This window comes from Colletotrichum siamense, assembly GCF_013390195.1.
Source record: "Colletotrichum siamense strain Cg363 chromosome Unknown KSG_Cg363_contig04, whole genome shotgun sequence".
Taxonomy (NCBI): Eukaryota; Fungi; Ascomycota; class Sordariomycetes; order Glomerellales; family Glomerellaceae; genus Colletotrichum; species Colletotrichum siamense.
In genome coordinates, this window is record NW_023501017.1 from 6,177,217 (window position 1) to 6,202,125 (window position 24,909).

The 24,909-nt window shown below is 50.8% G+C and overlaps 11 protein-coding genes across 11 annotated transcripts; 7 read left to right on the plus strand and 4 right to left on the minus strand.

Moving 5' to 3' along the window:
* Positions 1-240: 240 nt before the first annotated feature.
* CGCS363_v007594 (uncharacterized protein) lies at positions 241-1,563 on the plus strand (the record flags this gene model as incomplete). Its single annotated transcript, XM_036639443.1, has 1 exon — positions 241-1,563. The coding sequence occupies one exon, from the start codon at positions 241-243 to the stop codon at positions 1,561-1,563; it is 1,323 nt and encodes a 440-aa protein (XP_036495819.1).
* A 58-nt stretch (positions 1,564-1,621) lies between these two features.
* CGCS363_v007595 (Lactose permease) lies at positions 1,622-3,353 on the minus strand (the record flags this gene model as incomplete). Its single annotated transcript, XM_036639444.1, has 5 exons — positions 1,622-1,880; positions 1,932-2,112; positions 2,166-2,371; positions 2,425-3,197; positions 3,258-3,353. 5 exons carry the CDS (start codon positions 3,351-3,353, stop codon positions 1,622-1,624), a joined length of 1,515 nt encoding a protein of 504 aa, XP_036495818.1.
* A 482-nt stretch (positions 3,354-3,835) lies between these two features.
* Positions 3,836-4,939, plus strand: ybiU-3 (Uncharacterized protein; the record flags this gene model as incomplete). Its single annotated transcript, XM_036639445.1, has 1 exon — positions 3,836-4,939. One exon carries the CDS (start codon positions 3,836-3,838, stop codon positions 4,937-4,939), a length of 1,104 nt encoding a protein of 367 aa, XP_036496310.1.
* A 280-nt stretch (positions 4,940-5,219) lies between these two features.
* Positions 5,220-6,773, minus strand: lepB-8 (putative transcription factor lepB; the record flags this gene model as incomplete). The annotated part of the gene is made up of 5 exons (XM_036639446.1): positions 5,220-5,427; positions 5,490-5,993; positions 6,049-6,334; positions 6,401-6,452; positions 6,513-6,773. 5 exons carry the CDS (start codon positions 6,771-6,773, stop codon positions 5,220-5,222), a joined length of 1,311 nt encoding a protein of 436 aa, XP_036495820.1.
* A 914-nt stretch (positions 6,774-7,687) lies between these two features.
* Positions 7,688-9,040, plus strand: guaD-1 (Guanine deaminase; the record flags this gene model as incomplete). The annotated part of the gene is made up of 1 exon (XM_036639447.1): positions 7,688-9,040. One exon carries the CDS (start codon positions 7,688-7,690, stop codon positions 9,038-9,040), a length of 1,353 nt encoding a protein of 450 aa, XP_036495823.1.
* Positions 9,041-9,128: 88 nt separating this feature from the next.
* On the minus strand, positions 9,129-10,069 carry pip-3 (Proline iminopeptidase; the record flags this gene model as incomplete). Its single annotated transcript, XM_036639448.1, has 2 exons — positions 9,129-9,753; positions 9,807-10,069. The coding sequence occupies 2 exons, from the start codon at positions 10,067-10,069 to the stop codon at positions 9,129-9,131; spliced, it is 888 nt and encodes a 295-aa protein (XP_036495822.1).
* Positions 10,070-10,598: 529 nt separating this feature from the next.
* On the minus strand, positions 10,599-11,963 carry CGCS363_v007600 (uncharacterized protein; the record flags this gene model as incomplete). The annotated part of the gene is made up of 1 exon (XM_036639449.1): positions 10,599-11,963. The coding sequence occupies one exon, from the start codon at positions 11,961-11,963 to the stop codon at positions 10,599-10,601; it is 1,365 nt and encodes a 454-aa protein (XP_036496905.1).
* A 2,172-nt stretch (positions 11,964-14,135) lies between these two features.
* Positions 14,136-16,164, plus strand: 4CLL5 (4-coumarate--CoA ligase-like 5; the record flags this gene model as incomplete). Its single annotated transcript, XM_036639450.1, has 7 exons — positions 14,136-14,166; positions 14,232-14,806; positions 14,868-14,970; positions 15,029-15,163; positions 15,212-15,519; positions 15,586-15,747; positions 15,826-16,164. The coding sequence occupies 7 exons, from the start codon at positions 14,136-14,138 to the stop codon at positions 16,162-16,164; spliced, it is 1,653 nt and encodes a 550-aa protein (XP_036496904.1).
* A 760-nt stretch (positions 16,165-16,924) lies between these two features.
* moxY-11 (FAD-binding monooxygenase moxY) lies at positions 16,925-19,029 on the plus strand (the record flags this gene model as incomplete). Its single annotated transcript, XM_036639451.1, has 6 exons — positions 16,925-17,174; positions 17,235-17,825; positions 17,879-18,015; positions 18,070-18,433; positions 18,500-18,683; positions 18,759-19,029. 6 exons carry the CDS (start codon positions 16,925-16,927, stop codon positions 19,027-19,029), a joined length of 1,797 nt encoding a protein of 598 aa, XP_036496907.1.
* A 488-nt stretch (positions 19,030-19,517) lies between these two features.
* On the plus strand, positions 19,518-20,914 carry alp1-3 (Alkaline protease 1; the record flags this gene model as incomplete). The annotated part of the gene is made up of 4 exons (XM_036639452.1): positions 19,518-19,820; positions 19,887-20,258; positions 20,311-20,416; positions 20,466-20,914. 4 exons carry the CDS (start codon positions 19,518-19,520, stop codon positions 20,912-20,914), a joined length of 1,230 nt encoding a protein of 409 aa, XP_036496906.1.
* A 1,006-nt stretch (positions 20,915-21,920) lies between these two features.
* Positions 21,921-23,471, plus strand: yycR-1 (putative zinc-type alcohol dehydrogenase-like protein YycR; the record flags this gene model as incomplete). The annotated part of the gene is made up of 8 exons (XM_036639453.1): positions 21,921-22,034; positions 22,101-22,126; positions 22,182-22,225; positions 22,286-22,459; positions 22,517-22,657; positions 22,712-23,090; positions 23,143-23,215; positions 23,268-23,471. The coding sequence occupies 8 exons, from the start codon at positions 21,921-21,923 to the stop codon at positions 23,469-23,471; spliced, it is 1,155 nt and encodes a 384-aa protein (XP_036496901.1).
* Between the last annotated feature and the right edge of the window lie 1,438 nt (positions 23,472-24,909).

A 24,909-nucleotide genomic window follows, 5' to 3' on the forward strand; every position in this document is an offset into this window, starting at 1 on the left:
ATCATAGCCCCTACGACAGTGGCTTCAGTGGATTTCATAGCTCGGGCGCGGCCTGTCAGGCGAAATGAGCCCCCAAATAAGTCTAAGTAAATTGCGGCAGCCTAACAGGCAAACAAAGGAGATGACGAGCCATAAAGACTGCGTCGTCCTGTCGCCAAGCTGCGTTTGAGCTGCCAAGATAAATTCCTCTGAAGATACATACAAGTTTCCGTGAGCCAATACTACACCAACAAGAGCACGATGAGCGGACGTGGACCAATTTCAAAATTTATTGGCGGAGCGGTCGATTTTACGAAGGAGTATCGCGCGGACCAAAAAGAACGGAAAGAAGCCCGCGAGAGAAATGAACAGGCCGGGGGTTCATCGAACGCGTCTACTAGTCAAAAACACCAAGATGCACTCGAAGACGAGTCTTCTAGTGATGACGAGGAGGACTGGGCTATTGAGCTCGACGAAGCTCAACAGCGTCAACAGTCGGGTCAAACTCACCAAGCGGACGATAATACCGATCCTGAGGAGCTTATGCGACGGTTCATTGAACAGCACCCACCCCCGCCCTACGAAGCGGGCCAGCAGACTCACGCACTACCCATGCCCGTCATTCTCCCGCAGCGTCGACCAGAAGCCCGCCACCGCGGTTTCGTGAGAGCCTACGCGCCAGTGCTCAATGAGTGCGGCATTGACCAGACAGCGTGGCTGGAGTTTCTCGACGGGTTCGAAAAGAGCATCAAGTTAAACCCCTGGTTCAATGTCTTGAACGCAGGAGTGATGGTTGCCGATCACGCCCACATGGCAGTTTCGGGCTTCAGCCCAATCGCAATGCTCGTCACCTTCGCAATCCACACGAGTCTCGAGACTTCACGCAGAACCTACGTGAACTACAGGCAGAACGGATATCTCGACACCATGAATGAGAAATTCTTCAAGCCTCGCGGTCTGTTTTGTCTCATTGTGAAATACAAGCCTTCGAGCACGGAACTTATCGAGGACATTGATCTCGAACACAACATCGCAAAGGCCGTCGATGACAGAGATGGGCAGAGCAAGTGGAAAAACGCCGTGCGCTCAGCCTCCACGACGACAAAGAGCGAGGTAGAGATCTCAGAACCGGCACCTCTTGTTTTTCCGCAGCTGGATGCTCTAGACGAGGGGAAAAAGCAGAACGCAGTCAAGGAATTCGGGCAGTTCGTGTCCACATATTTCGATCGCAGGGCTGCCTCCCACTTCCAGGCCCAGCACCCCGATTCCAAGATTCCGCAAGCCCCACAACTGCAGCAAAGTAACCCGAGCACTTCGTCAAGCAGTGGGGGCCTCCTCTCAATGGCAACGGGTGGGAAAGTTGTTGGGCCCATTGGCCGCATTCAGCAAAGGCGTAACGACCGCCGCGAGGAGTTGGGCATCGATCGCAAGTTAGGAAGGCAGGCCAGAAGGGAAAGGAGAAGAGAGCGAAAGAAGAACAGGCCGTTGAAGAAGATGATGAAACAGGACGCCCTCTACTTGATGGTAGTGAATCTGCCTACCCAAGAAGAGATGGATGCAGTGGCGGCCCTTAAGCAAAAGTGAAACTTGGAAATGCTCGAGAATATTACAGTTAGGATGTGATTTGATGATCTAAGAAATTCTATGCTATAGCTTTAGTGTCAATGTTGCCCAAGACCTTGGCGTCTCTGGTCTCTTGGGAGTCTGAATCCTCAGCAATGGCATCGAGAATTCGGGATCCCTCGAACTTGGCCGCAATCTCCTCCAATTTGAGACCCTTAGTCTCAACGAATGTGAAGTAGGCAACGACGAGAAACAAAAAATTCCATGAAGCGTTGATAAAATAGAATTTCCAACCCAAGTCTGCCATTGCATAAGCCATGCAAAATGATGCGAGCAGCCTGTTTTATGTCAGCAACAGACACCTGGAGAGGTAGTTGCAGTCAACGAACCCGAAGCCAGCATCCAACATGCGAAACATGGCGATACCAGTGGCGCGAAGCTTGTATTGAGAAACCTCGGTAGGATACAAGCTGGTCATTGGCGTGATGGAAAAAGCGTAGAAGCCTTGAAAAAGGAAGATTACGGCAATCGTGCCATATATTCCTGAGTGGTTGGTACTTTCGCCGTACTCTGGGGTCACGTTAGTAACAATGTAAATGTGACTGGAAACTGGACTGGCTCACTTTTGATCAGACCTCCGATAATGTAGAGAGTCGCAGACATGCCTGCGATTCCAATGAAGCTCTGGATTCGCCGCCCGAGGACGTCAAGCATAAAGCTACCAAAGACAGCCACCGCAAAAGACCAACAGTTGAGAATGACTTGGATCTGAGTTTGTTTGACAGTGTCTTTGATACCCGCCTGATCAAGGATCTTCGTGAGGTAAAATCTGCAAAAGTTAGCGAGGCCACGGACCCGGAATAACACCGTGGTGCAGCATACGAGATGATGAAGTTGCCAAACATATTGATCATAGGACCAAATGAGCAAAGGATGGCAAGTCTTTTCCTGTTGGCTGGTGTCGCGAAGATTTCTCTCCAAGGATTTCGAGGATACTCTTCCTCTTCCTTCTTCATGATAGCTCGTATCTCGTGCAGATTCTCCCGTCCCTGTTGCATGTCTTCGACCCCCTTACCTTGCATGATGATGAGCACCTCCAACGCCTCATCATCCCGCTTGTTTGCAATGAGCCACCGAGGAGATTCTGGAACAAAGGGAACCAGGACGACGGCGAGAAGGCTGGGTACGAACTGCAACAGCGAAGGTAAGCGCCATGACCAGGTGCTGGCGATGTTTTGGCTTCCGTAGTTCACGATCGCGGAAGCAAGACTTCCGACGTAGAAGCAGGAGAAGAACAGTCCCAAAATACGACCACGTTTGTGCGGAGGAAGAAGTTCGCCCAAAAGAGTGGGTGCTGCGCCGTTGCTGACTGCAGACCCAATGCCGACAATTATGCGAGCTACGACGAACATGGCAATGTTCTGTGCTGCAGCTTGAAGGATGATGCCGACAACGGTGATGACCGAAGCAACAAAAATGGCTCGTCGGCGGCCCAAGTAATCCGGAATCGGCTGCATTAAGAAAGCTCCCACGATACTGCCCATCCATGATGCCGCATTGTTGAGGCCTTCAGTTGCAGTCGTCAAGTGAAAGTATTCGGTGTAGGACGGCAGGATGAGTAGTCCATTCATGACGGACGCATCGTACCCAAGTGTCTACCAAGTATATGTCAGCGCAAGAATCGATTGTTATAGCTTTTGAAGCCGGGTACTTACCGCAGAGTTGACGATAGCAACCGCAAGCAACAGCGGAGACAGCAACTTCAGGTTGGCCGGTACCAGCTTCGAGACATGTTTACGCTTGAAACCCATTTCGTGAGTGGCTGGATCCAATCGTTCGAGTTTCAAATCCCATCAGTCGACGACAGCAAGCTTGCAAAAGACTTTTGGGTCACTTCTTGCAAGTCCTTACATCTCATCAGGCATGAGGAGATGTGATTTGTGATTATTAGATCCTGATTGGCTGTCCCCAGACTTCGGGCGAGCTCGGGTGAGCATATCAGAGGCCCACCACACCGACCCGGCATGTTGAGTGCGGCCGTTTTGGGTGGTATCGTGGGGATTTGCAGAGTTGTTATTGAGTCTAAATACTCGACCGAACTCGGGCGAGGTTCTATGTTGCCTGCCGGTTGGAGGACGGAGCGTGGGTATGTGATCGGCAAATCTGCATAGAGAGAAGATAAGGTATTTAACGGTGTCTTGTTGCAAGCAACTGCTAAGTCTCAAATTGCCTGCATCTCTAGTTGTCTTAGCACCATCTCGTTTCACGTCCATTTCTTTGACTGCCGTTCGAAATGCCCAGTCAGATTCGAGAGTGGCCCGCATGGGCTGAATATACGGAACAAGGGGTGACCGAGTCGAAGGACCCCGACTTCGACTTTGGGAACGCCAAAAAGTCTATTATCGCTCACTACGGCGCTGACTCTTTGAAAAAGAGTTGGCTAGCTGTGTGCCAAAACCTCGAAACTGTCACTGAAGAGATCATCAGCAAGGGCCACGGCATAATACCTGTTCTTGATGCTGCAGACCTTTTGGAAAAGGGGTTCACGAGCGAGCAACAGGCTGAAGTCAAGCGAATTGGGTCATTTGTGATTCGTGGACTTATTGATAAGTCGGAAGCGATTCACCACTACACTGATCTAAAGAAATATGTTGTCAACAACAAAGGAAAGATCCAAGGGTGGCCAGCAGAAAGTCCTTCGATGCTGATGTTGTATGACTCTCCTATCCAGAACGCCCTCCGAGGGCACCCAAACCATCTGAGAGTTCAGGGCTTGCTGAATGAACTCTGGCACAACTACGACGAAGAGACGTCTCCTGATCCATTGGTTTACTACGACGGCATTAGAGACAGACCACCAAGACAAGACTTCCTTGGCCTTGGCCCACATATCGACGCTGGCAGTCTTTGCCGATGGGCGGACAAGACGTATCGGGAGGTGTATGGTAACATCTTCTCCGGCAGGCCTGAGTTGCACGACTGTTACGACCTCGGCCTGCGGAAGGCCGCCGACCAAGAGCTGTACCCTGGCATCGCACATTCCTCCGTGTTCCGCTCTTTCCAGGGTTGGACAGCGTTGACAAGAGCGGTGCCGAACGAAGGGACCCTTCTTGTGTACCCGAACGTTGCAACTGTGGTGTCATACGTTATGCTTCGACCCTTTTTCAAGCCTCCAAGAGACCCTGCGGATGTGATGGATGCGAGCAAGTGGACTCTGGATGATTCCACAAGCTGGTTCCCGGGAACGTTCAAGACGGAGAGCCAGCGCTTGAGTCGATCATCCCATCCGCACTTGCGACTCGAGGAATGCTTGGTGCATATCCCTACGATGGAGCCTGGAGACACCGTTTGGTGGCACACTGATGTAAGTATCCATTCCGGACCGGGAACGATTTGAATGCTGACTATGGTTGCACAGGTGTGCCATGCAGTGGACCCAGAGCATCATGGAACGGAGAATGCATCCGTTGTATACATAGCTGCATGTCCATCGACCCCTAATAACAGGGCATATGTCAAGAGACAGCTTGAAGAGACTCGGGCGGGTCGGCCGCCACCGGACTATGTCGAAGGGAACGTCCTGGATGAGAGAACGCTTGAGGGATACGTAGGACTTGACGGGTTTGACGGATATGCGAAAACAGCGTTCGGGTTCAATTTGTGAGCTGGAAATCTCATCAAAGCATTGGGTCATCCATATGCTTGATAGAGTCGCGCAAGATGTCCGATGCGCGATCTGCAATTGCATTGCGGGACTTGACCTCATCGAGGTATCGGATAGCTAGTTGTACTTCATCACTGAAGTCGACCTCGAGATCGGGGGAAGCCCTGCGAGATTCTCTCAGCAGGAAGATAGCGGCGACAAATATATGCAAAGATAATGCCCTGCGTTGCTATTGTCAGTTGGGAGCTTCATGGAACCCACTTCACAAGCATAGAACCCATACCATTGTCTTCGCATCGCAGCTGGCTGGTCCCAGTTATGTGTGATCCAGATAATATCCATGGCAGACCTAATGCAAACTGTTCTTGCCCACTCGTATTGCCCGGGAGATGCCATCCACTCCTTTTGAAGCGCCCTGTTGATGCGCATGCGATGATGGAGTAGCACAAGACTAATGTCAAACCGCTGCCATTTGATCCACGGATGTTCAATCTCCAGGTTCTGCATTCTCTTGTGCTTACCACCGTCCGGCTGCAGATGCTCTGGCAAAGTATTGATGACCTCTGCTAGCTCATCATCAGCTAGTCGAACAACTTCTGCAATCGGCCGCGACCCTTCTCGCAATGCTGACCGGAATCGATGGTAAACGATTGATGTTCGTGCCATGAAGATGTGGTACTGGACAGGCTGGATACCGCCAGGTATGTCATGCTCAGGATCGCGCGAAGGGAGTGGAACATTGAAGTCGCCTTCATCTACCTGTGGAACATGGTACAGAACCGCGAGCCTGACCCGTTCGTCAGCAAGAACAGCCGTGGCATTGAGTTCGTGACCTAACTTACCATTCGCATATAACAAGCGTCCACCACAGCCTGTGCTGAGCCTCTTGACTCATTTCAATTGGAACATCGTCACCTCGAGATCCATCAAGCCCAAGGGTCTGCGCAGTACGAATGGCGCAGCTCCATAAATGTCTACTTAGTTCAGAGTCGCCGAAGTTGTAAAAGCACATCCCAAGCACTGCAACGGCTTGCACAATATGAATCTGGGGAGCGCGCATAAAGTCTGCCCGATACATGCAGAACAAGGCAGATTCGTACCAGTCTTGAAGAACACGTTGATGGTCTTCTGCAAAAAGGGTTACAGCGTCAGTATGAGGATAAAAGATCTGGGTTTGTGAAAAGCCATCCTTACTCCCAGGCAAAATCAAACATGCCTCCTCATCATCCATCATTAGAAGAGCTGCCTTGAGAAGTCCCGACCGTTAGCAAGCTTCTTAGATAGTGGTGAGTTGCCAAAAGCCCACCGTAATCACACCAAAGTAGAGAGATAGCCAGGCCGGGTCGCAGTCTGATAGGAGAGCGCCGTTCTTAAGAGCTCCCATGAATTCGGAATGCTCATCCTGAAAGGTCGGATACTCGAGAGCATAGTGTACCCAAGAATTCCACGTCTTGTCATACGCAATGAGCTGCTCACTGGCCTCCTGATCGGGACAACACGAAGTGATCTCGTCCCAGCTTGACATCCGACCCGAAGACTTTGGTCTTTGTCTCGGATCAAAGACCATTTCTTCAAGAACATCGTGACATTCCAGTAGCCGTTGAGGTTTTCGAGGTTTCAGCAAGGGTGAATTTGGGGTATGATGCACGCTTGATCGGATAGACAGAGCACTTCTCAAGCGCTCGTTCTCCCGCACCAAATCTTCGTCCGTTGGGGCATCTGTGGGATCCTTTCCTCTAGGTTACACAGTAAGTATCGGTTGTGGGTATGGAATGGAGAAATGGTAAACAACCTGGTGACTTCTCCACGAACAATAACTGTTTCTCGAACGCACTTGTCTGCGTCCCCTCGACGGATGCATCTTAGGCAAGGGGAGGCCTTGTCGCACTTGACCTTCCGAGATGCGCATGACCGACAGCTTCTTGGCGCTCGTTGTGTAGTACGCAAGGTCTCTGCCGCGTCGTCTGTCATGGCTGCGATGTACCGATTGCTCGTTGCCGAAGGTATCGGGTGAGCTCCCGGCTTACAAGGACTACCGTAGGTGGGGTTAAATCGATTGAGCCAAGGACTCAGAAACGACGGGTTGAGTCCTCACTAATCGATATTAGAATAGAAGGTATCTACTATTTAGTCAGTCCGTGAGGTAAACTGTTGCTCAGCAGCGACCCATTGATGTGTGCTATGAGCAGCATGTTCCAAGGGAAAGTTGAAGCGATTCGGAAACTCGCCCGAACTCAGCCGAAAGCTGCTGCTGTCGATAAGATAAGCGAGATCGCACGCTTACGTACCCACAATTCGCGCCAAATATCCCTGTGCCCCTCATGTGCTGGTCACATTATCACTCGACTTTCATATCATTCACGCTCTCTCCCAGTCTCTTGCAGCCGATTAGCAGGCATTTCTTCGACAACACTGCTTGATTTCAGATCAACAAGTTTCAACCAGAGACGCCGGATCTGGCCATCTGCGGGTTGTTGCAAAATGGCTTCCGGGCACGCTTTTCATGGAGCCATCATCCACTCGCTTGGACCCAACGAGGTCGAGATCCTGGAGAATGCTGGCCTTATTGTGAACGGCGATGGTGTCATAACTGAGTTTTTCCAACACATCTCCGCGGAAGAGCTGTCAAAGAAGGTTCCTGCCACCGCCCAACTTCGCTCAATCCCTAAAGGCCAATTCTTATCGCCGGGCTTCATCGATACGCACAATCATGCTCCTCAATGGGCCATGAGGGGTCTTGGCCAAGGCCTGCACATCCTCGACTGGCTCGATCAAGTCACATTTCCCCACGAAGCCCGATTCTCAGACCCTCAATATGCTCGGAAGGTCTACGAAAGCTGCGTCGATGGATTTCTCAAACAAGGCATTACGACGGCGTCTTACTATGGCTCAAAACATGCCGAAGCTACGCAAATTCTCGCAGACATCTGCCTATCGAAGGGTCAGCGAGCCTTTGTAGGAAAATGCAACATGGACCGCAACGCCCCCAGCTACCTCCATGATACCTCAGCTGAGTCGTCGCTGCAGGAGACGGTGGAGTGTGTGAAGCACATCAGGAACATCGATCCCACGGGAAAGCTTGTGCGCCCAGTGCTTACACCACGCTTCGCAATCTCTTGCACTCCCGAGCTACTTGCTGGGCTGGGGAAGATGGCTGAGGAGGATACGAAACTGGCAATTCAGACTCATTTCAACGAAGCGGAGCAAGAGATCAAGGCGACGCGTGAGCTGTTTCCCGAGTTCTCCAGCGAGGCGGACCTGTACCACCACTTCGGGCTGCTGAACCAGCGTTCGATTCTTGCACACTGCACATTCATGACCGATTATGAAATGCAGAAGATCAGAGAGTATGAATGTGGTGTTGCCCATTGTCCGATCTCGAACATGACGGTTGGCGGTGGCTTCATGGCGGCGTCCATTCGCCAATTCCTAGCAAGGGGCATCAAAGTCGGCCTTGGTACTGACAGTGGAGGTGGATTTTCTTCCAGCATGTTCGACAGCATCCGTCAAGCAGTGATCGCCTCGAATGCTCGTGAGGTAATGTCTGACGGAAAAGACAAGGCGCTATCTCTGGACGAAGTCTTCTACTTATCGACATTGGGCGGAGCTAGGGTTTGCTGTCTTGAAGACAAGATTGGAAGTTTTGCCGCAGGCAAGGAGTTCGATGCTCTGTGGATCACTTGCCCGTTGGAGTCCTTCGGTGTGATGACTGTTAGGGAGGAGTCAGACACTTTGAGAACGGTGTTCGAAAAGTTCCTAATGACGGGCGATGATCGGAATATCGCACGTGTGTACGTGCGTGGAAGGTTGATCAAAGATGCGCCCTCCACATAGAGAAATTCTTCAATTGTCAAGATTAGATCAACGCTCGATTTGACCTACAAACACGTGCCAAGCAATACACCACGTCATCTAGACAACTTCATTCGATCCACTTCGCCAGAAATTCAGTCACCGTTTTCTGGAACAGTTCAGGCTCATCCGAGGGCGGGCTATGACCTGACTTCTCGAATATTACCAGCTCGCTTTGCGGAATCCCTCGGCTGATCTCCTCGCCATAACCGACCGGCACGACAACATCGAGTCTGCCAGTGGCTACGAGAGTCGGCGCTGTGATATCCTTCAGCTTCGATCGAACATCGAAGCGGGGTATGTTGTGAGAAAAGGCAAAGTTGTGGGTTTCATAATGCAAATGATGTGTCTCCGCAACGGCGTTGCCCTCGAAAGTCGACGATGCAGATTTCGGATCTGTCGACCCATCCTTCGGAGTGTAGATGCCAACAATTTCCGCAAAGGCGTTTGCAAAATCCTCGTTGCTCCTCACGCCGCCGCTTACGAGACGCACCTGTCGATCCGCGTCTGGCTGGATACGGTCGCTGGTAAGAATGTTCTTCAAGAAGTTGATGCTTCCGCGGAGACCATTTGCCCAGGTGTCTCGAAGTACGAGTGCAAGAAGACGGTCTGGATGGGCTATGGCGTATTGAAGGGCAACGAAGCCACCGTATGAACCTCCTGCTAGAATGAACTTCTCGGCTCCCGCCCATTTTCTGCAGAAGGTCAGTGATTTTCTTCAATCCGGCACCAATGAGGGTTTCCTCACCGGAGCTCATCCACATCGGCGACCCATCGAGCATCAGTGTATGGCGGTTTCAAGTCACTTTCACCACTTCCTCTGGCGTCGTAGACAAGCACTCTGAAGTTTGAGGCAAGAAACCCAAACGACGATTCAGGCTCCCTCTGGTCTGACAGGCCGGGTGCACCATGGAGTGCAATGAGAAGGGGCTTTGTCTTATCGGTGTCACCGAGCAACTTAACTTGCACAGATGCTCCATCACTTAAATTGACCGCAGAATATTCGGCCATGATGAAGGTTAAGCGTCGAAAGGTTTCGTGAAAGAGACTTATCTCCGAAGATCAAAGTTGTTTTAGTTGTTGCGGACTGTCTCGGCGAGCGGGTGTTAGGTGTAGTTTTTAACTCACAAGGACTCCATGTGCTTATCAATCATACCTATGAATGCTGCAGAATTGAGGAGGTATCGCGTCATGACGCTAATTAACATCTGCATGTCGGGTACTGAAGGATTGGAGGAGGCGACCCATCTCAAAGTCCCATTCAGCACGCTGCCTAGCCATCACAGTAGAGAGCCTCAGCACGAAAGTTCCCGCCATGCCGAGTGCCATGACGAAGTTCGCGATCATGTCATCGGGTAGATTAATAAGCATTCATGTAGACTGATGCAAGTTTTTGAACCATAGGTATATTCATAACCGACAAAATGAAAGAAATATAGCGTCATAAATGTGCAAAATGTCCCGTAACCCAATCTCCCAGATGAAAAGATCCCACTCAATATGTACACAGAAGAATTCTCGAGTAAGGTCAAACGAGCCACTAGTTGACAAAGTTCCAGCATTGAGACTCGTAGATTGGGATCTCGACCTCGTACAAAGACTTAGTATAAAACTGAGTGACAAAGGCATCAACGTTGAAGTGGAAGGTGCTGGCAAACCATGCGCCGTTGATGCACTGGTCTCCGGTGGGTTTCGTGAAGGTGACTCCACTGGCACTTGTGTAGGTGAAGTCGAGATCGACAGCGAAAGCGTTAACAATCTCAGGCTTTGCTTCAATACCAGCGGACATGTCGAGCAGGCCGTTGAAGAGCTTGACGCCGAGAGCCACTGTCAAGTCGGCGTAAGGGTTCAGCTGAAGCTCAACCTGGGCGCTGATGTCCGTGGTGACATTGGTTTGGGGCTTCCAGCCAGTGGCAACGGTGTTGGCTTGGTTGAGGAAGTCCAGGTGGACGGTAGCCTCAGGGATAGAGCTGACCACACCAACAGTGGCGTTGACGGAACCTGAGGCGGCGAACTCGATGCCAAGACCCAAGTCGACCATGGGGCCAACGTCAATGATGCCCGGGATAGAAAAAGCGGAAACAGTAACGGAAAGAGGGTCATAGTTGTAGAGGTTGGTGGAGTATTGGGCATTGACCGCAGCGGTAATAGCGAGGTTCAGATCGGAGGAGTAGTCGAGGTCGATGTAAAACTCATCCACCTTGAACTTCCAGAAGTTGTAGTGGACGTGACCGCTGAGGGTAACGGTGGTGTCGAGCTTGGCTTCGTTGGCAACGATAGTCAAGGGGTCGGTTGCAACGAGTGTGGTGCCAGAGAGGTCGGCAGAGATTGTGCCAGAGAGATCGCGTTTGGCGGTGGCAGTGCCAGTGTGGGTGAAATCGATAACGGCATCGTTCAGTTGGTCACGGATTTGGACTCTGGAGGATGATGCGGTCAAAGTAAGTGTGGTGTTATCGAAGGTGTATCCTGAGATGACATAGATTCCGCGCTCATGCTCGCTGTCGCAGGTGCCATTGTGGTTGGTAATCATGGTAAAGTTCTTTGCCGGCCAAGAACTCAAGCACGAGTTGTAGTCCTCAGTAGCACTGAACTTGAGAACGACATCAGTGTCGGAGCAGGTGATGTCGGTGATGGTATCAATGTGCTCTAGGAGCACCGAGGGCTGCTTCATCTCAGCGTGAACCAATGCGTTGGTTGCGTTGAGACCCTCATAATCTAGAGTGACATTGATCTTGGGCGTGAACTTGGCAGGGCCGAGAGGAGTTGCCGGGATTGAAGCCTGCCGCCTAACGGGACGAAGCAGGGCCGAGCTAGGGGGTACTACATCCCGTACCGGCAGGGCAGCCGAAATCGCCGTGCCAATGAAGGCCTGCGCGGCAAAGAGAGTGAACAGAGACGACTGCATGTTGAGAAGGCAGTTTCTATGTAGCGGGAAAAGAGTGTAGAGAGATGATCAGGAAAGCTTGATTCCGAAAAGACTGTGTGGCTCTTGTCGAGAAAGAATGAACCGGTCAATGAGTGAGGACTGATTGTTGCTGTGAAGACACAAGATCTCGATTCCAGACCATGCAGAAACCTAAAGACTTTATACTCGAATGTGAAGCCTTCAAAGGCTGCGCCATCACTGCCGTGAAGCATCACTATCACGGCCAGACTGGGAACAGGCCACTGGGGTTATCGGATTGAGTCCCAAACGGGATCATAGTCCACCGCGCCTCATCACTGGCTGGGGTTGATAATACCGCCGCAAGAGTAGAGCTGAAAGCCATTAAGACTGTGGAGTGTGGAGGTACTGGCTGACCAGTCAAGGATTCGGGATCATTGCACGTTGTATTTCATCGGAATAAAAAAAACGTCTCGGTCCACTAGAGCCCCGGCCTCTTCGCCCGGTTCCTACGCTCCATCTTACAGACTACAGGCGGATGTGGCCGGTTGACATTTCGATTAGCAACCGACTCACGAATCTGTAACTCACGTGTCGGTCCATCAAGGCTGTTGAACCTGAGGTCTGATAACCGATAAGGTGTTAGTCTTGAATGGATATGCCCCAAAACGTCCCAATTCTGGCGATAAACACATGTCTGATGATACGCCTGATAGGCTGATAAGACACCGAAGGCCTCAAAACGCAGGTCCGGCGAACTTCCGAGAAGTCAAGCTTCTTCCCCAAGTTTAGCTCGCTCTCGCTCCCTCGTGCCATTGGTAGTCTATTTGTGATCACGGACCTGTGGAGCTCGCGGAGAACAACCTCCATTCGGATGCGGCCCGGGAGACGCGAGTCAGGCCCGGAGTCCCAGCGTGTCGTTCGTCCGATCACGCGTTTCAATCACAGATTCTCAATTCATTCCGCATAAACAATTGTTTGAAACTTCATTGCTTTGCTCGCGGCTGCTAAGGTATTCAATACTTATCATTCTAGCCTCTCATGATGGCCCCAGTAGCTACCAGGCATCACGCAGAGGAGCTTCTGGCTGCTCTGCGGAGACCGATATCGGCACGTTGTCGACCTCAAACGGTTTGGCCGAGGAGAATGAACCAGGGTTTGGCCCAGTTGAGGCTGTCATCCTAAATGGGAAGACCCCTTAACTAGGCACCCCACAGCTGGCCAGATTTTCTGCTTTAGGCACTGGCGGGCTCGCTCCTCGGAGCCTCAATGGCTGAGCCTATCTCTGGGGAGTGCCAGAAAGTGATCTGAGTCCGATGTCGTGGGGAAACATCATGCTTGGCCCCCATGCTTGACCCTGCGAGGAAATTGGTAGGTAATGCTAAGCCTCATGGCATGGGACGAACGATACTACGTAGTAAATGGGCCCCAATTCAGCTTTGTTGTCTATGGCGTTACGGTATGACTGTAACGCGATAGATTGCCGGTGGGATTAGTGTGGCTTCCTTGCGGGTGTATTCAGTAATGATCACTCAGCTAGAAAACGCGGGCTGTGTGCTGTGCCAAGAAGGAACAAGCTATCGGACTTCTCGCCGGACAAGGTATGCACTTTATCACATTGTCCTAACAAGTAATTGAACTCGGCGCTCTTGACTCGCCAATTAAGCATGAGTTGACATCACGACCCTATGAAAATATCTTCGAACCATCTAGCGGACTCATACTCCCGACATGGTATTAAGCGCCGTGGCGCGGTAAAGTGCATCTTGGACCCATGTGGACAATCATGACCTTTTAGTAGTTGGATGTTCTGTCAGACCTGAAGAACGGCTAAAATCTGTCGGTCCGGTCCGATCGATGTAAGGGGGAGGTTCTGCCTTTGTGAGGTCAAACATCACTGGCGAATTCCTGCATCCTGCATCTGAAACAGTGGTTCGGGAACATATTTGATTGCACTATGAGGTCATCAGCACTGCGGGCATACTATTACCACAGTCAAGATGGTTGGCTTCGTTCCGTCGGTAGACCGCAACTTCCCCGCACCGGCATTTGTTGCACAACCGGGTAAGCGATCCCGGCATCCCATACACCCAGCCCAAAAGCTCAAACTTTACGTTCTTTCTACCCTCCATATTCGTAGGCTGATTTTTAGCAAGGGTCATGAATCTTGGGACCGCGCCCCCTTAGTCGAACATGCCATTCACCGGACCGCCGTTGGACCCTGGTAAGCTGGCGTCAAGCCCCTTCGCATCCATGTCGCCCAAGCCCCTCGCTGATATCCGGGCGCAGTGTCCGAATCCCTAACGATCTGGGATTGGTTGTTCGAGAAGCAGCCCTATGGTAGTAGAGCGAATGCCTTCATCGACGGGTTGTCAGGACGTCGCATCTCATTTCAAGCCCTAAAGACATACGCGACCCTTGCCTCCATCTCTCTGAACCGCAACTATGGTCTCGAACCCGGCACTAAGGTCGCAATCGTTTGCAGGACCTCGGTCTGGTACCCAGTTGCACTGTTTGCAGCCATACGGCTAGGCGCCATCGTGGTGCCCTTGCCGCATGAGGCCAAGACCCCAGATTATGAGTACTTCCTCAAGACCTCCGGTGCCGAGATGGTCTTTGTCGACGAGTCAACCGTCCACCAAGTTCGACCTGCTTGTTCTCGTCTGAACATTGATTCGGATCATCTCATTTCTGTTGACTGTGATGTCAAGGACCTGAAGTCCATTGGGACTCTGGTCGAAGAAGGCTGCTCCTCTCAAGTACAGGGGCAGGTTCCCCACTGGCAATTGCCGGCGACTCAATCAAACAAAAAGGCCTGCGCCTATCTACCATTCAGCTCGGGTACTACTGGATTGCCCAAGGCAGTGAGACCTGCCCATGATTTAGCCAATTGAGAGTATCAGTTGAGTGTTGACTGAACTTCAGGTTATGATATCTCATGCCAATGTCATTGCGCAGTGTCGCCAGATGGATACCATGGACCCTGGAACAAGGGAGACGATCCTGGCTCCGCTGCCTTTCTACCACAGTATGTGGCATCTTATCGTTCTTACAATCTTTTTGCTAATCCAGGCCTGCTTACACAGTCACTGGGCTACTGCAATTTCTGCACGTGCCAATCATGTTCGATCAAGACGTCGTCCTGTTGAGCAAGTTCAACATGGCAGACATGATGAAGACTATTCTGTCGTACAAGTGCAAGGAACTATGGCTAGTTCCTCGTAAGTATTCTTTTTCTGATTACATTTACCGGGCTAATTACTTCCCAGCACTGTTGATCCGCATGGTCATTGAGGAGGTGGCCAGAAAGAATGATCTATCATTCGTCAGGCAGCTCACTACTGGAGCGGCACCCCTGTCTCCACAAGTCATCGAGAAACTCGCCAAAGATTTCCCTCAAGCAAAGCTCAGACAAGCGTATGGAATGACGGAGAGTTGCAGCTGCCTCACGACTACTCCTAAGGATCTACAGGTCTATGCGAATGCTGACAAGGTGGGGAAGTTGGTTCCAGGCACGCAGGTCAAAGTGGTCGATCCTGCGTCTGGCAAAGAGGTCGGGTACGGTGAGGAAGGCGAGGTATATTCCCGAACGATTCAACAGCTGCCCTGTAGACTTCATACGCTAATCACAGACTTGTCATAGATATGGGCCCTCGGCCCTCAGGTTACTATGGGCTACCTGAACAACAAGAAAGCAACAAGCGAAACATATGACGAAGGCGGCTACTTACATACCGGGGATCTGGGCATAATGCGGCCAGATGGCTTCGTGACTATCCATGATAGAATCAAGGAGATGATCAAGGTCAGTATGGTGGTATAGAGAATCCGCTATGAATGGACAATTCTTGAACGACTTTGCTGACGTCTCCTCGTCTTCTAGGTCAAGGGTCACGGAGTAGCCCCTGCAGAGCTAGAGGACACCCTTCATGGGCATGAAAAGGTTGCAGACGTTGCAGTCATAGGTATACCGGACGAGTACGCCGGGGAGGTGCCTAAAGCCTTTGTAGTCCTAAGAGAAGGCGTCAGCAAGTCTCAAGAGACAGCGCAGGAACTAGAAAAACATGTGAAGGGGCTAAAGGCACGGTACATGTGGCTTCTCGGAGGGATTGAGTTCATTGACCAGATCCCTAAGAGCGCCGCTGGAAAGATCCTTCGGCGCAACCTGAGAGAGATTGAAAAGAGGAGGCGAGAGGCAAAAAAGACGGAATCCCGTTTGTGATAGTCGACTACCTGTGGCAAGTCGTCTCTAGCTAATTAATTCACTCATTCAAGCATGATCTGTCACTGAGTCCATGAGTTCCCGTAACCCTCAAGACGATCCAATGAAGTCTCAATCTCCCTAAAATCCGATCCCATCCCTTCATCTTCCTCTGATAGTATTCAATTTTGAAATAATGATTGATAAGCGCTGGCGGCCGTCCGCGGATGCTTTACATGGCCTTAAACGAGTTGACTTGGGGCTAGCTCATGTTCAGATCCATCAGGAACATTGAATATGGAGGTTGAAAGCAGAGACTCAGCACAAACGCTCATTTAAATATCTCACATTGACGCAGCCAAGATGGAAGTCATGGTCATTCAGTCGTCTTCGATACGCTACTTCTCTGAACGAGCCAAGGCTGGGATGCGGGGTGGATCACTTCGTTAGTGCCGGCTCAATTGGAAGCCGCCAAAGCCCCCGGCTCCCACCAGATACTTATATCGAGTCTGTAAATGGAAATGCCCCATTCTTCGCGGGGAAGTGCATGCGGTCTGTATTCCGAGATCTGGCACCGACGGCCAATGCCGCGATACGAGCGGGGATCCTTGCCCGCTCGAGCGAAAACGCGAACACATGCATAGCAGCCCTGATCATCACCCACAGGTATTCCTTGGACTGAGCTTTGATTTTGTCATTTCAAGTTTTCTATCTGGAAATATCTGTCAGATTGCGATCGCTTTGGAAATACGGTCTGGATCATTGTGGCCAGATATTAAGGATGACGCCTCACTCGGACGTGGAGCAGGCGCAGCCTGATCCGGACACCGTACCATTAACATTCGATAACAAAGTCGGCGGAACTCCTTTGAATCACCAATATGATGGGCCCTACAAGGTTTCAGAGCACATTCTGTGGGCGCCACGGAAGCTCAGAGTTGCTTGCATCGGTGCTGGAGCTTCTGGACTGACCCTGTGTTACAAGAAAGAGAAGGAGTTTGGCGAGGGCATTGATCTCGTCGTATACGACCGTGAGTTCATTCGAATATCGTTCTTTCCCTAGGGGAATTATTGATTCCCTCTCTTTTCAGGACACCCAGCCTGTGGAGGTGTGTGGTACGTGAATAAGTACCCGGGCTGTCGATGTGATATTCCGTCGCCATCTTATCAGCTCTCGTTCTATCCCAAACCGGACTGGTCCCAGTACTGCGCTCCTGCAGAGGAGATTAAGAAGTACTATCAATCCTTTGCCGAAGAGCGCGGCTTCGTTGAAAAGTACATCAAACTACGCCATGAGGTCGTGCAGACGACCTGGGACGAAGAGACCAGCCAGTGGATCCTGGACATTGATGAGCTGCTTGACAATGGCGAAAAAAGACGGTTCCAAGACAAAGTTGACTTTCTAGTCGCCAGTATCGGCATCATGAACACCTGGAAATGGCCAGACATTCCCAACCGGGAAGCCTTCAGAGGCAAGATGATGCATTCAGCAGCGTACGATACGTCTGTGAACCTGAAGGACAAGTCGGTCATAGTAATTGGCTCCGGAGCTTCCGCCGTACAAATTGTTCCTGCGATTCAACCAGATGCGAAGAAAGTGACATCTTTCTATCGCACGCCGCAATGGGTCAGTGGTGGTGTACCCCTTGAGGGCTACACGGAAAGCGGCCAGAACTTCTCGTGTACGGACACACCCACATTCATCACGACTGAAGTCAAATCTAAATCTCGATAGATACGAAAGAACAGATTGAAGCATTTCAAACCGACCCGAAGCTTCATCTGGAACATCGCAAGAAGATGGAAGACAGCATCATCAAAGGGTTCCCCTTTAACATTCTTAACCACCCTATCCAAACTTTTGGCCGTGAGGTACAACGTAGTTAATGCTTCGGTTCAGATTCCCAGCTAACTGGGTCTGTATAGCTACTTGAAAAAAGCATGACCGCTGCTCTGAAAGGTGATCAGCGGCTAATCAAGCGTCTCATTCCATCGTTCCCTGCGGGGTGCCGACGAATTGGTCCGGCGGAAGGATTCCTGGAATCGTTTCATGAGGATAATGTGGAGTTAGGTGATGGAGACATCGCAGCCTTCACAGAGAAAGGCGTTAGAACTGTTGATGGCAAGGAATACGAGGCGGATGTCCTCATCTGCGCTACCGGCTTCGACACAAGCTACCGCCCTTTCTTCCCAATTGTCGGGCGCCATGGCCGAAATCTCGCTGACATCTGGAAAGATGACCCAGCGGCTTATCTTGCACTTGCAGTAAACGGGTTTCCAAATTTCATGCGTACGTTCCCCCCCTGCGAAAATAGAGAGACGTCGTTCGTGCGTGGCTGATACATTGATCGTAAAGTTGGATCACTCGGTCCGAATGCCCCATTAGCCCATGGAGCTCTGACACATGTTCTCGAGGCGGCTCTCACCTATGTCTGTAGGGTGATTCGGAAGATCCAAGTCGACAATATTCGATCGATCGACGTCAAGGCTGAGGTTCTGGAAGAATATAATGAGCACGTACACGAATGGCTGAAAAGAAGGTAAGCCCTGTGGTCCATGGCAATGTCCACGCAACGCATTTTATCAAGGATCACTGACAAAGCAATTATCTGCAGTGTTTGGGCTGGTGGCTGTCGCTCTTGGTACAACCAAGGGAAGCCAGACGGGAAGGTTATCGCCCACTATCCTGGCTCCCTGGTTCATTGGCGCTTGATGACGAACCAGCCCAGATGGGAGGACTACAACATCAAATATCGAAGTCGAAACCGATTTGAATTCATGGGTAACGGGTTCACTGACATTGAGGTGGACAACAAAGACGTGTCGTGGTATTTGAACCCCGAGGAGATTGAGAAGCCATTGTTCACTTCTTTGAATCCTGTCTAGAAGTAGAGTAGCCTCAGAGGGCTTTCGTATGCATTCATGGAAAATCACAATCTTAGTAGCATTGAACCGCTATCTGACCGCTCAGCACGCCATTCAAGGCGGTGGTGATCTTTGACGGTTGTTGAGACATATCTGGACGCCAAGAGCTCTGATAGCGGGTACAGCCATCTTGGAGGAGTTGCATTGAATCCGCTCCGAGGCCGATTAGCAAGGATTCAGCTTGCCCACCTTCCCTGTAGAGAACTCTTCCGTCTTGGCTACTAGGTACACCACGATAATTCAAAAGCTCCTGCAGCTCAGTAGAGATATTCTAAAGGCCATGCAGGAGATTTGCACCAAGCTGCATTACCACAGTGACTAGCAAGATTAGATACGAGTAGAGAGCATTCTAAATGGGCTGAGCAGCTTTCCATCTCGCAGATAAAGACCTGCATGATGCATGCGTTGGTAGCCAGCTTTCTGTTCTTCTCATGCAAGTCTCCGTCACCATGGCCCATATCAAGCGAATAGCTCTGCTTCTAGGGCTAAGTTTGCCTGCATTCTCGATCCCACTTGCCAGTGACGCGTTGGCGAACGACATCGTCCTAGACAAGTATATCGTACGAATCGCACCAAACACGGTCGACGCCGATTTTGAACATCACTTGCAGTGGGTCGGAGCAGTGCATGCGCGCAGCTTGATGCGACGCAACACAGCTGGTGTGGAGAAGACGTTTGAATTTGGAGGCTTTCGCGCATACGCTGGGGAGTTCGATCATGAAACGCTTGAGCAGATCAAGCAGGACAAGAACGTAAGTTTTGCGGTTTCAGGCAACGAAAGAGAGCCTGTTGGACTGACAGAAATATCGATATTACAGGTTGTTGCAGTGGAAGACGACCGCGTAGCTGAAGTCACGGCTGTGACGACCCAGGTTGATGCGCCATGGGGTCTTGCAACTCTATCGTCCCCTGCACCATTGGTCGACGGCAATAACGCCGGGTATCCGTACCATTTTGATAGTGCAGCTGGAGAAGGGAGCTTTGCATATGTGATGGACACCGGTGTTACTGTGGCACACCCCGAGTTCGAGGGTCGAGCTTTCAAGGGTTATAACGCCTGGGCTGCTACTGGCGAAACCTTTGATGATGAGTTTGGCCATGGTTCTCACGTAGCAGGTACAATTGGTTCTGCAACCTTCGGCGTAGCTAAGAAATCAACTATCTTCGACGTCAAGGTTGCTAGAGGAATTGTGAGTACTCTCGGAAGATAGTTGGCGAGTTACTGACAAAGATGGCGCGCAGGGCTATACTACCACTGCTCATATGCTAGATGGCTACAGCTGGGCCGTGAACAACATCACAAACACGCCAGGACGCATTGCGAAGGCGGTGATCAACATCAGTATAGGTATGTGGCTTCCAGAGACTTAGTCCCACCGAGCTGAATATTGTATCAGCTGTCCCCAAGAACGAAGCCATCAACGCCGCAGTTGATGCTGCGTTCGATCTCGGGGTCACTACCATCGTAGCTGCCGCGAACGACGGGAAAGACGCCGGAGCTAAGTCACCGGCCTCAGCTTCGAAGGCGATTACCGTCGGTGCAGTCGCGTGGAATTGGACACGTGCTGACTGGAGCAATTTCGGCCCTGATGTTGACATATTCGCACCTGGTCTCGACATCTTGTCTTTGTGGAAGACATCGGGATCTACGGCAACGATTTCTGGTACATCGATGGCCTCGCCTCATGTTGCCGGCCTCGTCGCATATTTGCGGAGCGTATACGAAATGCCCGACGCAGCTACCGTACGGGAAAAGTTGACTGAGCTCGGGCTCAAGGGAGTTGTCGGTGATGCGCGAGAGGGAAGTGCCAATTTGCTGGCACATAATGGGGTCGTTGCAGCTTGATGGATTATCAGTAAATCGAATGAAGCTAGGTTCTGTTGGGACTGATAACGTACCTCGAGTTTCTTACATCTTCACTTGCCTAACACAGCTACCGCCGTCGTTTAGCATGAATGCAGCCAAGATCCAAGGCACTCCCACATACTCCCGAAGAACCTGGGAGCTGTGAGGCTTTTACTCTTCCTGGTCCAGGCACTCAAAGTGCGGTTATAGACGCATCTTGAACAGGTGGAGCGCATTGTGCCTCGGCTTGTCTGAAACATGCAGCATGCCCTTTCTTGCAGAAATGGTAGAATGAACCAAGACGAGCAATATTCGGCGACACATGCGGAGAACTGTTGCAACGTCCAGGATTCTACCAGCGGCTTGCTCTATTGGTTGAGACCCATTGTCCGTGTCTCCAAAAAGTGTCGCCCTCCACTTCTCCAAATACGTCATGCAGGAGCAAACTTGGGGTAAGAGGAATGATTCGATGTGTCTAAGAACAGTCGTCTCATCGTCTGCTAAGAGTGGGGGAGGGTCTCGGATGAGCTAGAACTGCCTACTTCTTCTTCCCCGCGCCATCTAGGAATGGTAATGATTCGCCGATTAGGGCCACAGCTCAGGCTCGGGGGTTCGGGATTGATCCCCCTCCCACTCGGACTTCTTCTCATCCCCCACTCCGGCCATCCTCCCGTCACACTCGAACCTGCCGGACACAAACTGGCCCGCGGCGGCATCCCCGCGTCTTGGCAAAAGTTTCCCGCCCGCTACCCCGCAGCGGCGCAGCCCCCATCTCAGTTTAGCAAGATATTCCGCGGGAGAGAAGCTGCCTCGTGTGGCAGCCGGTCACCCGGGGTCGATGTCATACAATGGCACTTATTCTTGGTGATTTCTTGGGAGATGATGGCTCCTTCGTGAGGGGTTCGTGAGTGGGATAAATAAGGATGGGTGCTGCTGTGCTCCTCTTCGTGCTTTCTTGAATCCCCATTGCTCGTCATCTGAAATTTACCAACCCACACGCATCACCATGGCCTCTACTATGAAAGCAGTGAACTATCAGGGACCTTACAAGGTCAAGGTTTCGGAGGTGTCCCTGCCAAAGATCCTACACCCAGACGATGTCATCGTCAAAGTCACAACGGTAAGATGAACCCCACTTTCATCTGTTCTTGCTCGAAGAGGGTCGCCAAGCTGATTGTCGATACAGGCTGCCATCTGCGGATCAGACTTGCAGTATGCCACGCCTGATAATTTGAATGTAATAATGAAGTAGCTAAGTATGTCGCAGTATGTATGAGGGACGAACTGCAGCGGAGGCTGGCATCACATTCGGTGAGTTATTCTACAACAGACTTCGAGGCCCCATGTGCCAAGTATTGACGAGGATTACAGGTCATGAGAACATGGGAATTGTCGAAGAGCTCGGTGCTGGCGTCACTCTTCTCAAGAAGGGAGACCGCGTAGTCATGCCCTTCAATGTCGCAGATGGGCGTTGCCAAAACTGCGAAGAAGGACGCACGGCATTCTGCACCGGTGTCAACCCTGGCTTTGCTGGCGGTGCTTACGGTTGGTGCCCTAATCCTAATTATTGCCTCAATGATGTAAACTAATACAACTTCCCAGGATATGTCGCCATGGGACCTTACCCTGGTGGACAGGCTCAATACTTGAGAGTACCGTACGCCGACTTCAATGCCTTGAAGCTGCCTCCTGGAAAGGAGTTCGAAGCCGACTTTATCCTGCTGGCAGACATCTTCCCAACCGGTGAGAGTGATCCTTGACTGTCGACTTGGTGCAAAGACTAACTTGATGTTGCAGGTTGGCACGGTGTTGAGCTTTCTGGCTTCAAGCCGGGTGAGAGTGTTGCTGTTTTTGGTGCAGGTCCCGTTGGCCTCATGGCAGCGTACTCTGCTGTGCTCCGTGGAGCATCAAGAGTCTTTGTCGTAGACCGTGTTCCCGAACGTCTTCAATCCGCAGAGAAGATCGGATGCACACCCATCGATTTCACAAAAGGCGATGCTGTGGAGCAAATCAAAAAGTCGAATGGTGGCGAGGTTGACCGATCCGTTGATGCCGTTGGATACCAAGCCGTCAGTGCAGGCGGCAACACGGAACAGCCCAACATTGTTCTGGAGAACATGATCAAAGTTACTCGAGCTTGCGGTGGCCTTGGTATTCCAGGACTTTACGTTCCGAGGTGAGAACTATGACAACTTTGATGCGTGAAATCAAGCTAACTCGTCATCTAGTGATCCGGGTGCGTCGGATGATGCTTCGGCAAAGGGCATGATCAGCCTTAGCTTTGGCAAGCTATTCGAGAAGGTATGGGTACCCCAAAGCTTCAGCTAATTGGTGCTTTGCTAAATAATCATAGGGACTTTCTCTCGGCACTGGCCAATGTAACGTCAAGGCTTACAACAGATATCTGCGTGACTTGATCATTGCAGGCAAGGCCAAGCCCAGCTTCGTCGTCTCGCATGAGATTAACATTGACGATGCGGAGACTGCCTATGAGAAGTTCGATAAGAGAATCGACGGGTACACCAAGGTCCTCATCCACCCCAACGGTGGCTTTTAACGACATGATGTATGATGTACTCCGGCGGTGTTGTGGTGTTCAAAAACAGGCAGGTGGTAACACGGCGGGCGGTGGTGTTTTGACGCGGATGGCCAGTTGTAAGTAGCTTATGACTACCTGGGCACATATTGAATCATATCTCAAGTTGTACTATGCATCAAAACTGCTACAGTGTGCCTTTTTATTACGCCCGCCTCGTCTCTATTCGTGAAAAACGAGACCAACGCATTACCCCTTGATTTTCGAATGTTGGCCAACGCATTACAACGTGATGCCATGCAGAGGCAAGTCATTCATACTGCAAGCAGTTCATCTCCAAACAAAAGCCACAGTGCAGGGCGTCATTTTTGAACTTGATCTTCTAACGAAAGTGCGCGTCTGTTTCATGTTTAGATTCGTCTTTCGAACAATATGACCCTGTCTAGTCACCATTCTACCCCGTCCGTACCCCTCAGGCTCCAGTCACTGACTTGATATTGTCATTGCTCGGCCCACGATGCCCCCTGAACCCGAACTTCTGCTCCCTTTTGATATCTTAATCTATGTTTCTGGAACTTCTGAGTCGAATAATAGTCCACATAATAAGAGGGGTGTGTTCCATGACTCTGCACCAGTCGCAAGTATCTCGCGGTGCGTCGACTGGCATGATGCAAGCGCACGTCAGACAATTACATCGGTGTACCTGAGCTTTGAGAGAGTCTGACGAAGCTGGCATTGTGTCGATAGTTACGGAATGCTGGCTGTCGTGTAGTTCTTCTGCGGAACTAGCCTGGAGGTCATTGTGAGATGTATGTGAAAACCATCAGGTTATGCGGCGCGTACGTCCATGTCCGCTACTTTAAGAAGCCTTTCATCATGTCAACTGAATCACTAGAACTGTTTTATTGATAAGTTCACAACTCAATCATTTCAAACCAGGGCCCTTTTTGAGGTTTAATAGGACATTTGAACTGAATCACACACGTTGACTTTTGAATTCTCAAAGCGCTATTCCACACTTCTACATCTTCTTATCGCAATATTTTGCTATTTATTTACTCGTCATAAGTGGCTCGGAGACGAATGTCTACATAGAAAGTTGCACATTCTCATGTTTTACGAATTGGCCTGGACGCTCAAAGCACGGCAACTGTTGCGACAAGTGTTGCTGACGGATTACGCACAACATGAAGTTATCTTTTCTCGTTCTCTTTCGGCGCGACATGCGGAAAAATGTGTTCACGCGGGGCAATATGCATAGAGCATCGGACATGTTACCGAAAACTTACTCCAGTTGATCCCGCTTCTGCTGTGCCACTTCGCCAAGGTGGTAGTAGTCCATGAGCCCCTGGCTAGCAATGCAGCAATATTCATAGTATCCACTTCCTTGCGTCCTTTCGCAGATTTTCATTCTGTTTTGCTGGAACCGTTGTATATAACTTTGGTGGCCCGTTGGTGC